Source organism: Emydura macquarii, unplaced genomic scaffold, assembly GCF_026122565.2.
Source record: "Emydura macquarii macquarii isolate MOO-44397 ecotype Brisbane River unplaced genomic scaffold, CSIRO-AGI_Emac_v2 contig_3345, whole genome shotgun sequence".
Taxonomy (NCBI): Eukaryota; Metazoa; Chordata; order Testudines; family Chelidae; genus Emydura; species Emydura macquarii.
In genome coordinates, this window is record NW_027133482.1 from 1,540,227 (window position 1) to 1,552,547 (window position 12,321).

Here is a 12,321-nt window from a genome sequence, read left to right on the forward strand (position 1 = left end):
CAGTGGCTCCAGCCCTGACAATGTGATGGAAGGAATAGAAGGAATGGGCTCTGTTTAAGGCATTGGAGTATGACTCAGGGGATCTGGCTCAGTTCTCAGCTCTGCCACAGACTTCCTGTGTGATCTTGAGTAAATCACTTAAGGCTGGACCCAAAGCCCATTGCAGTTAATGGTAAGATTCCCATTAGGTCAGTGGGCTTTGGACCAAACTCATTGCCTCAGTTCTCCAGTTGCAAAATGGGGATCACAATACTTCCTCTCTCTCATCTATTTAGATTCTAAGCTGTTTGGAGCAGGGACTGTCTCTAAATGTTACTGTAACACATATAATTATGAGGATCCTGGTGGGTTCTTGCTATAGGTCACATAGGGTTCATTACGCCACATCAGGCCACTTGATCATGTCTGATCTTCTTCCTCTGGCAATGACCTACGTCCAGGAAAGGCAAACTACAGCCCTCCATGCACCTGCACAATGTTTGTTGCTGTACGCAAGAGGAAAGTCTTCCTTCCTGACCTTTCCAGCAACTAATTTATGCCCTGGAGCATGAGAGTTTAGCATGAATGCTAATCACTGCATGAATCAGGAGGCTCCCCCTGTGTGGACACCCCTGACAGATAATTAATTTGTGAATCTGTACAGGACAGCATTTTGCTCTTCCAGCTCATCACAATGGGCCTGCCAGGTGCTATCACAGCCCTCAGGAAGCCTTGTTTTGTAGGGCTGCAGGGTATTACCATCACCAGAGATAAGTCTTAAGTTTCCTCTCCTAGGGTGATGCCAGCACTTCTCCAAATGAAGTTATTCTGAAGTTCAAGCAGATGCCTGTGGAGACAGCGGGATATTTCCATATACTGAGCATTGTGACATCAGAACCAGCCTGTTGTTCCACTTGGCCAATACACTGTGAGATTCTGCCATTCCCATCTGCGCACTGAGATCCCCATCTGTGCACTGGCTTGAAGTTGCCAACAACGACTGAAGGCTTTAGTACCCAGAGCAGTGTCTTTTCCTTCCCCGGCCAGGACTTTGACTTGGCAGCGTTAGTCCCTTCTGTACGTGACCCCAGCTTCGTTATTGTTGGGAGGGAGCTTTCATCTTGGACTAAAAAGCACTCCCAATTCTTCTGAAAGGCAATCTGAACATCCAGGCTGCAGCTAGGAATGAGAGCACCTTCTTCCTTTCCTTCCAGTTCAAATAACCATCGATATTCAGGTCCCAAACTTTCCCTTGCAATTCTCCTTCATGTTCTGGAGTTGCTAGTCTTAGTTGTTTTGTAAGCACCAGCAAAATGAACACGCCCTTCAGTATTTATATAGCACTTTTCATAGTCCCAGAGGATTGTGCTATTAGTCACTTATTTTCATTTCACAACCACCTGTGAAATCAGGAATTGTTATTAGCCTGATTTTGAAGGAAGGGAAACAAAGGCTGGGATGTTAAGTAACACGCATATGGTCACACAGCAAGTCCGTGTCAGAGCTGGCACTCAGGAGGTTCTGTGTTCTGGTCTTATGTTCTGCTCTTTTCCTGCCTCTCCCCCAGATCTCACTAAAGGGAAGCAATGAAAGGAGAGGTGTGTAGTAAGCTGAGTTGTACATTTAGTGTTTAAAGATACCAGTCTGCATCAGCTGAAAACCGTCCAGTGGCTTATCTGACAGATTATTCATCCCACTTCTCATAAACCACATTAGGAACTAGCCCCCATCTTTGTGACACTTCCATCAGAGAGGCCATTCCCTCTTTCCCCTTAGAGAAGGTCCCTCTCTGGCTCTCTACAGATGTAAATTTTGATAATGGTGCCCATCGAGATCCCTGGGTACTCTTTGTATAGTAGGGCTGTTAGCTGCTATCCTGGCCAGAGTCTAACTTTGGGAATGACGTGCTGCCCACCACAGTTTCAACTACGGCGTGTATCATCGTGTCTGTGCTGAACGGTAGTGTGATGCTGTGGGGCATTGTTAATTAACCGTGTTCCATCCCAGAGGTGGTTGCCTCTGCGTGGGAGACAAAGCAATGCGGGCTGCATTTCTGGTCATTCTGTTTGTGCTCCTTTGGGATGAGGCACCTGATATAAATGCGGCAGCTTTGTATTTGGTATTAAGCTTTCTCTTACAGTCGTCATGCATGTATCCACAGAAAGGGACGAAGGAGGCATCAATGAACTAACAAAGTCGAAAGGGTCCAAAGCAAATTGCTTATTAAGGTTTTTAAGGCAGGGTCAGAAGGGCTGAAAGAGGAGATTCATGTAGTAATAAAAAGAGGGCAAAACCTACCACACCGTCCGCTGTCTCGGAAATAAGTTAATTTACAAATGCTGTGTTTGCCTGTCCGTTCACAAGATGAGTTTAACCCCACTCAGTGGCAAGGTTACATTTTCCCTATTAGACAAAGAGCAGATGTCAGAATGCCTGGGCTGCAAAATACCCACCTGCTTTTCACGTCAGCTTGGGATGCAGTGATACAGGAGGCGCTAACAGGAGAATTCTCGCCAGTGACAGAGCACTCTCAGCAGGGATACTGATCCCAGTTTTCATGGCCTCACCTTAATAAAGATCCTAGTGTGAATGTCTCCGCTAGCATGGTGTGGCGGGGAGCTCCGTTGCTGGAAGTGTCACCTTTTGGACAAGTAAAACCAACACCTGGGCTGTCTGTGATCATTACAGATCCCATGGCACTCTGCGTGGGAGCTGAGCAGGTGAAGCGGGAGTCCAAGCCAAATTCCACCCAAGGAAGAGTGCATATTCTGCCCATTTATATTCCCCTGCAATACGAGTTGGATACAGTATTCCCAGTCAGATCCTGTCCTGAACTGGTGTGTACTGATGTCAGATACCAGTGGTTCCCAACCTTTTTGGCTCGAGGACCACAGTTATCATTTTTACAACCGTGAAGGGCCACTAGTCAATGCCAGCATCCCCCCTCACCTCCCATGCAGCCAGACGGAAGGAGTCCTTGCTGATCGCCCGTCCCCTGGCTGCAGCAGGGAAACCGCACACATCCTGTAGCCCCCTGTGCTCCACCTGGGTCCCTAGGCAGTGGCTCCCCTTCTGCAGCCAGGGGAATGGGAGATCAGTGCCCCCAGCACCTAGGGACCCAGGTGGCGCACTTTGCCGTGCTTCCTGGTACAGGCAGAGGGAAGGGAGTGCTGATCTCCACTCCGCTTGGCTGCAGGAGGAGCCTGCACTGGTCTTGTAGCCCCGTGGCAACACGCTCTGCCTAAGTCCTTTGGCAGCAGGTCCCTTCTGCAGCCAGTGGGAGGGGAGCAGCGGGCCACTCTGAAAGATCCTGCAGGCCACTTTTGGCCCCTGGGCCATGGGTTGGGAAGTGCTGTCATACGCCATGGACAGCTGCTGCATTGGATGCCATGGGTCAATGCACCGGTGGATGAAGGGATGTTTCTCAGTGGTTTGTACAGTAGTTTGCCAGCAAAGTGCCTCGGGGTTCTTCAGGCTGGAATGTGTCACATAAAGACCAGTGATGATTATTGGTTTATTTATTTATTTAGGTCAATGAGCCATCCTGATTGTCTCCTGTTTAGACCAGCACAAAACAGATGAGCCCAGGCCATCAAATTCACACTGCTTCAGGCTGGATAGGTCTCAGAAGTTACTTATGCAACCTGAGCCGTTTGGGATTCCAGTTCAGCCTGTTTCAGTGTGAGGTAGAGCTGGTTTGGAATTTTCCAATCAAAATGTTGTTTTGACAGAAAATGTACATTTTCTGAGGAGAAAGTGTTGATTTTTTGCCAAAATGTTTGTTTTTCCATCAGGAAAATCTAAAAACGTTTTGTTTCAGGGAAGTGCAATGGTGCCTCATGACCCCATTCTCTCCTAAGGACTGGGCTCCCTGGCTGGACTACATGTCCCATGATGCACCACAGCAACCCTGCCAGAGGAAGAGAACACAGTGCATCATGGAATGTAGTCTGACCACGGAGCCCAGGCAATGGGGAGAATGGGGGCATGAGGCACCAGAACTACAATTCCCATGAGGCACTGTAGCAGCTCAGGTGGATGCAGATTAAGATCAACCTACCCAAAGTGAACCATTCTGACATTTTCAAATCTAAATTTTTCTGAACTTTCTGTTGCATTAAACATTTTGATGTTTTGACTTTTCATCCTGATTCAAGGCAAAAACAAATGTCAAAATATCAGAATTTCCTCTGGGATGTTTTTTCAATAAGTTCTAGTATGTGCTCGGATCTGGATTTAAATGCCTGCAAATCTTGCATGGGGAGGAGGGGGTTTGGGATCTGAGCTTCCCATCTGGGCCCATCTTTAGTTCTAAACTACTTCTTTTCATTACATCTTCCTTAGCCCTAATTGTCTGATTCTCCACATTGTGGTGTATCCCAGTATCACCCATGCATTAGTCCAAATGCAGCCTCTGGGTAAGCAGATGCAATTCCCATTGACTGCACTGGAAATTTCACTTTCTTGCAGCAGGTCTCATTTTGGTCTATTAATTGTATCTTAATTCAAGCCACCCCTGCTGGACAGATCTTGTGTTAGAGTATCTTATGGCAATCTTAACCAATTAGATGAGCCACCTCTTTCGCCAGCCTTGGACTGCATCCGCATGGAGTACGCAAACAAAATAAATCCCAGCTGCCTGCAATGGGCATATAAGCTAGTTTGGGCAGATGCAATATGCCAGTAAGAGCTGGAGGGAATCTCTTAGCTAGAAATCAGCATGAGTCAAAATCCTGGCTCTGAGAACCCCTGAGTTTGGTTCTGGATGCAAGCTCCACAACGGGCCCCACTCTCTATAAAGGCCCAGGGCCAAAAGCCCAGATCCGACCAACTGACCCCACCTCCAGCGGCCCCCCTGATCTCATGCGCATTGAGACACTCAGCTCCCGTGCTCATTAGTGAAAGGCCTCACACAAGAGGCTTTTCATCTCCCCAGACAACAGCAGATGCTGAAGAGCTACTGTTTAAGTTGGATGTCTGGCACGGTTGACAACCGCCTCACAATCCAAGAGTGTCATGTAAGTGAGCAACTCTGCTCCCATCTGCTTATGGACAAAAGGAAACTTCCACTGTGGAGTTCAGGGAGTCTTTGCCAGCTAATGAGCTGGCAGGCGGGTGTTCCCAAAAGACCCTTTCCCTATACTGTCTCAGCAGAGCACCATCCTGGTGGCAAGAGGGCTTAAACCTATCCTTGCATGTTGTCATCAGCAGAGTATGCAATGAACGTCAGGAGGCAGCCCCAGCAGAGTGGGAGACCAATTACACTGAAGCACACAGGGGATGGTATAAATACTGAGAGCAAACTGTGCAGGCTTCACTGAAGTCTAAAGACTGAGTGAGCTGGAGATCGAGACTAGGTGAGTAACTAAACTTCTCTCATGCTTTGCAAACCGTGTTAGTTATAAGCCAATGATAACAGAAGTACTTCTGGGGGCACATGGTATCCTAAAGATGTTAAATGCAAATGGATTTCATCTATGCGATTATTTTTCATACAGCCAAATTCTGCAGACAGTGTAAATCTGGAGTGGCTCCAGTAGAATTCCTCCAGCTTTTCACTGTTGAAACTGGAGTCAGAATTTGCTGTATAGATATTAAAACAAAACGGTAAATAGTCGCTATTCAGCCTCAGACAATCTGAATATTTCAGCAGCAAGGTGCTGGCTTGCCTTCCTCTTGTCAGCTTCAATATCTTAATTGTAGAATAGCTGATCTGACTTTCTTTTGTTAAGATGGTAATATTTTGAAACGGCAGATGAACCGCAATAGCTGTTGAGCATAGAGTTAATTCCCCTGCAGAAGTGTTAGCCCAGAGATGGTATCAAACTGCTTCAGGCTGGATATGTCTCAGAAGTTAGTTATGAAGTTGCTTTAAAAAAAGGGGAGGGGGGGAAATTTTTATAATGAATATTCTTAAAATTAGTGAGAGCGCCTTGTGGGATCCAATCTAATCTCTATCTAGCCTGCACTAAGCCCCACAATAGCCAAGTGCTTGTGGTCTTTGATCACTGTCAGAGCCTTGAAGAGGATTGGGTTGTTACAGACTCAACACCCCCGAGCCTTCAGGAAAAGAGAGAGAGAGAGAGAAAACTTTGAGATGGAGCTGAAGGAAATTTAGTCATTGCTTATAGGGCATTAACTTATGCCATGAATGAATGAAATTCCATCCTTAGGTAATGACAGATCTGGTACTTGACTGAGAATGCTTTAAATCCTGACTGAGATCATGCTAAACCCCAATCACAGAGACGTGTTCAGATATTAGGTTACCAGAAGAGTTTGTGATGGCAGTGTCTGGAGGAATGGGGAAATGCTGCAAACTGTAACAAACTGTTGCCTGGGGTGCACAGGGGGAATCAAGGTTTCTGGGTTCTAGTCACAGCTCTGCCACGGACTTGCTCTGTGGCTTTGGGAAAGTCACTTAACATCTTGACATGCCCACATTTAAAAGAAGTAAAATAATTCCCTTGAGAGGTTAGGGGATTGGATTGATAGTCATAAAGTACTTCAGGGCCCCCTGTGCTAGAGAAGAACAAAGTATTGGTATGAAGTTGTTATTTCAGTTTCTTTAGGTTGTAAAATAAAGAGGGTAAAATTACAGGCTTCTCTCCCAGATTTAGGATATTGATGAAATCACAGCCACTGCTCACATTGTGCTCAGTGGCTCAAGAATACCATTGACCAGTATGTGAGACAGATGGTGGATTGGCACTTAGGTTAGAGCCACCTAACAAATGCAGTTAGGTGCTGGCAAAGGGATGGCAACAGAGTACCCCAGATGCAAACTGTCCTAACAAAGACAGCAAAGCGGACTGCAGACTTTGGCTGTATAGTTTCAGTGGAACACATTCAGAGCTTTTAGCTTTGCCCTGCTCTCTCAAGTCTGCACCAGGGAATCCTGGGACAGACCTCTTGGGTCAGCAACTCCTTCCCTTCCCCAGTCAGTACAACCGCCACAATACTATGGGCTCAATCCTGCTCTGAGTTACATTGGTGTAAGGCCAGAGTAATGCCACTGACCTCAGTGTGGTTTCCAGAGGTACTGGAGTAAATCCAGAGTAATCCCCTTTTGCTTTACACTGCTGTAAGTTGTAGTGCAGTCATCAGTCCCTCCCATGATTGTTTAGTTGAAGGCAGGACGTAGGGAGACCTGTTGAGGTGACATCAGGCAGCATAGCCTGGTAGTACCAGCAGATTAATAAATTCTTAGATTCTAAGGCCAGAAGGGACCACTATGATCATCTAGTCTGACCTCCTGTATAACACAGGCGAGACAATTTCCCCAAAGTAATTCCTACAGCAGATCTTTCAGCAAAACATCCCGTCTTGATTTAAAAATTGTCAGTGATGGAGAATCCACCACAACCCTTGGTAAATTGTTTCAATGATTAGTTACTCTCACTGCCAAAAATTTAGTCTGAATTTGTCTATCTACAACTTCCAGCCAGTGGATCATGTTAGGCTCTTTCATCCAGCAGAGAGAGGTCTATCATCAAATATTTGTTCCCCATGTAGGTACTTTTATACTGTAATCGAGATACTCCTTAGCCTTCTCTTTGTTACACTCAAAGAGCTCAATTTATTTAGCTTATCACTATAAGGCATGTTTTCTAATCCTTTAATCATTCTCATGACTCTTCTCTGAACCCTCTCCAGTGTATCAACCACCTTCCTGAATTGTGGGCATCAGAACTGGATACAATATTCCTGCAGTGGTGGCACCAGTGCCAGATACTAACTAACTTCTCTACTCCTACTCAAGAGTCCTCTGTTTATGGATGCCAGGATCACATTAGCTCTTTTGGCCAGATCTATCTGTAGGACTTGGCTTCTAAAGGGACTGAGAACAGCATTAGCCCAAGTTTCTTTTATCCGAGGGCCTGATGGGCTGTTACTGATGTTAACCTATTAGACTTCACAACCACCCTGCCAGGCAGATGAGTGTTATCCATATTATACAGGTAAGGAACACAGACACAAAAGCAACCTGCCCAGGGTCAGCCAGCAAGAGAGTTAGGAAGAGAACCCAGTGTCCAAGCTCCCTGTTCCCATCTCTTTTCCAGTGGGCAATGCTGCCTGTGTATGCACTGTAATGCATGCTAGGAAATGAGGCACTGCCTATCCTATGACTCTAGAACCATGAGCACTGTGGGACCTGTCCATCTGCTGATTGCTCCCGTACCATGTTTGACGCTTGCCTTCCTTCTCCTTGCAGGATCTCCCCATTCAGCCAGACAGCACCATGGCATGTCAACGGCCTCTTCTGCTCTTGCTCTTTGTGGTGCTAGCAGTCAGCACCCACCTGTCGAGCGCTCAGCATTGGTCCCACGGCTGGTATCCTGGAGGAAAAAGAGAACTAGATTTGTCACAGACTCCAGAAGTGAGTGCCAGCCTTTCCCTGGGGGGATCGTCCGTATTGCTTGAAAGCCCACCGTATGCTCTAAATACATCCCAGTCTGCAGTCCTAATTTAAGGACTGATCCTGGGAGGTGCTTAGCACTCACATGGGGTCCAGTGGGAATTGTGGGTGCTCAGCACCTCTCAGGATCAGGTCCTTAATGAAAACGCTAACATACATAGAGAGAAACATTTCATCGCCAACTTCCCAGCCCTGTGCTCACCGCCCAGAGCGCCCAGCCTTCAGACACAGATCAGGATCCAAACTGACCCAAAGGCTCAGGGTTCTTCTGATCTGCACAGCTGGGGCATCTTGACAGATACAACTGGGAAGAGAAGACAATTGGGAGAGGGCCAAAGCTGGACAGCCTTCGACTGACTAGTGCTTTCACACGCTAGCTTTAAAACATGCACCATTTCCTCTTTTCCTGCAGCATGTCACCTGCCCTTCAGGGCAGCTCCATATGGAGAATGGCTCCATCTATGAATTCAGAAGTTTGGGGGATTTTTCCTCCCTAATCTGAACTAACTGAATTTTATCACTGTCCAATATCCAGACATAATAGCTCAGCAGATTTCATGCACATTGGAAGGGCTTGAAGAGGTAACAGAGAAATACTAGGTAATGCATAGCTCCGTTAACAGAAAAATACCCTGTGGGCCCTGGTCTGCTAGGAGTTGCACTGAGGCTACTAACTCATTTCACACAGGACACCAAACAGTCATGGTAACACTTTCACTTCTAGGGTTATAGGAATTGCTGTATCAGATCAGACTGGTCATTCATTTAGTTTTAGTCCAATATCCTGATTCTCATAATGGCTAGAACCAGCAGCTTCAGAGGAAAGTACAAGACACTCCCCAGTGGACAATTATGTAATAACCAGTCCATAGTGGAAGTTTGTCACCTGCTCACCCAGGCGTATACTCCACTGCATGAGGATTTATATATTCCTTGTTTCTTTCCCCCTAATTGTAAATATAAATATCTTCATGACAGTGCAGGGCTGGATTTGACTTAGGGATGAAAGACCCTATAGCCATCCAAACCCTAGAATTTATTTATGTTTTGTTTGTGAGTTCAGGCTTCAGAAGAAATCAAACTGTGTGACGGGGAAGAGTGTGCTTATCTGAGAAATCCAAGGAAAACCATTGTGAACACGCTACTGGTAAGAGCAACAAGCAGCTACCAGAGCACCTGCTTGTTAATCTGCATTTAGCAGAGGTGGCAAAAATGGGGCAGTAGTGAACGATCCTGTATTGTCAATTATTAGAATTGTTTTCGATCTGTAATGCCAAAGGCTTTTAAAGACAAATAAACACAGCTGCCTGCCCAGAAAAACTTAAGACCTAGCAAGCATCTGGGCATCTTCTGCACAGAGTTCACAAGCTAGGGCAGGACAAATTTTCAGATTGGAAGAGCTCATGAGATAAGACGATATAAATTTTTATATTGCTTATGTCACTGGGATATCTGAATGTGGCATCTGTTTCCTTAATATACAAATATATTATTATATTAATTAGGAATTATTAGGGAGCACAGTCAGACAAGAGGGGTAGGTGCGTGGTAGAAAGTTAACTGGAAGAAGTGAGCCTTGATAGGAGGGATTTGAAGGAGTGATGAAAGTCAGGGAAGATGTGCCAGACATAAATGTGTCCACTTAGACAGAAAAAACATTCAGCATTTGAAAGTCTGGGAATATTATTATTTATACTGCAGTGGTACAGACTGAGTGTGGATTAAGATTCCACTGTGCTAGATGCTGTACAAATGGACTGAGATCAACCAAATGTGATTAAATGGAGAATCAGGCCCAATAAGTTATGGTGTGGTTTTTGTTTGTTGCTTTTTTTTTAATTTTCTTTGTTGCTGAACAGGCTGACCTGCTGGCGAGACAGCTACAGAAGAAGAAGTGAGTCCTTCCACAGACTCTTTCCAAAATGCTTGCCAGCCCTGCAGGCTTTCCAGTCGTTTCCTTTGCAACGTGATGTTGTGTCTGTAAATTCCATGTATCTGATCGTTAAAAAATTCTTATAAACATCTTGGTTGACTGCACTCAAATGCTGGGAACGTAGATAATGCTGTAGTGAATATCCAGGACCCATCACCCAACCAGAACGAGACCCTCTCAGGAGTTTTCTTTATACACTTGTGTAACTCCACCATGTTGAATAAAATAGTTTATTTTGCTACATACACAATTCCATCCACATTTATGTCCTTACCTGTGTCTTTAAAAAAATAAAAATAAACGAATCTCCAGCCCCCTAAACCAGTTTTAAGCAAGCACTGATTTCTGAACAAGAGTTGGGTCACAAGGTCCTTTTATGGGTAACTCTTGGCCCTCCCTACATTGCTTCTTGAGTAGTTCAGCCTTCTCGCTGAGTGCTAGAATATTCTGCCAAACTTGAATCAAAATGTGAGAAAACGTCCTATGTACGTCCCTTCATTCACAGAGATACTGGTATCAAGGGTTACACATAACCTCGGGAAAGTTTGATTGACTTTTTTATGTACGGAAAACTAATACAATCAGTGCTTTGACAATTGCTTCTGCTCTTTCGACTTCCAAATTCACTAGTCCCAAAAACGTGGACACTATTTTGTTCAGGAAGATGCTGAAATACTGCACAACGATACAAAGCTGCTTTACCATACTGATGTCTGTACTCTCATCTATGACCAGTGAATACTGGGATTCACCAGTCTCTGAGGTGTGAGAGCATGCAGAGAGCAATAACATTGTTTATAAGCGCTGTGCATTTTGTGCGATGGAGATTACATCTCTGTCCAAAAATAATTTGGAGACTTCCCCAAGGTGATCCACACAACTAACCGCTGAATGGCAGGCAAGGTAGCAGGCCAAGCCTAGCTCCCATCGCTGCATTCAGGAGACTGAGGCTGAGGGTTGTGACACAGTGAATCCAACATCTGTCATCTTCATTATGCACATAGAGGAAAATGGTGCTGCGTTTGTTTTATGTTAGTCAGTCCCAGCGTGGTGGGCACAAATCAGGCATTTGCAGAATTTACAAGGCTTTGCTGTCATCGCCAGGCATGGGCCTTAGCTAGTCTTTCAGCTCCTTTTGTTTCCTGCTGCTTTCTGTATTTCTTTCCATACTTTGCCCATGTGGAAGACTTCATGCTTCTTTTGTTGGCGGGCTGTGGCTGAGCTTCAAAATGTCAGACAAGCGATGCTAAAATGGAACAGGATACAAATGGGATGTGTCAAGGTAGGTGGTCCAGACCCAGAAAATTTGAGACATCCCCAGCACTGCAAGGACTCAGGAGCTCGGGGCCAGGGATTGGGGGTGTGTGGACATGGGGGATTTGCCTGCAACATGTGTCTCCACACACACCCACACACACATGCATACACAGTTTCAGCATTGATACCACAAAGGAAAATAAATGGGACACTTTGGTTTATTTGCCCACCTTTCCTTATTTACCCCGCTCCAAACATTTGGGTTTTTTTGCTCCCCTCCACACTTTTGTGTCATGACGTACTAGGATTGTAAACATTTGGGAACAGGTAATGCCTTTCAGATGTATAAGCCAGTGCCTCTAACATAATAAGCCCTTGAGTCTTGTGAAAGACTATGTGCTACTGGAATACAAATATAAACCTTCAACTGCATGATCACACATGCTATTTCCACAGGGTCACTGCCTTATTCAGTAGGCGGGTTGAATGGTGCACAGTGAGTTGGACAGGACTGCACTCCTTTGCTAATGAGAGTGTAATATTTTATCATGTTCAGATTTTTGTACATATGAATTTAATAAAAGCCATTACCAATACCCTACAATGGCTCACCTCTGCTTACAGTGACTGCTCCCCCCATCAGCAGCTAGGGCCGGGTACTGTGTGAATTAAGTGAACCTGGGGAAAGCATCCCCTCCACCCACTAGCTGAGCTGAGGGATTGGAGGGAGGGG

The 12,321-nt window shown here is 45.5% G+C and overlaps 1 protein-coding gene across 1 annotated transcript in view; it reads left to right on the forward strand.

Annotated features, from left to right (window-relative positions):
* Positions 1–10,539, forward strand: part of LOC137143609 (progonadoliberin-2) — a 28,528-nt gene extending 17,989 nt beyond the window's left edge. The window contains exons 2-4 of the mRNA XM_067533476.1: positions 8,195–8,359; positions 9,462–9,545; positions 10,258–10,539. Coding sequence (XP_067389577.1) covers positions 8,195–8,359; positions 9,462–9,545; positions 10,258–10,296 — 288 coding nt within the window. The 3' untranslated portion in view covers positions 10,297–10,539. The remainder of the gene's footprint in view (positions 1–8,194; positions 8,360–9,461; positions 9,546–10,257) is intronic.
* The last annotated feature ends 1,782 nt before the right edge of the window (positions 10,540–12,321 follow it).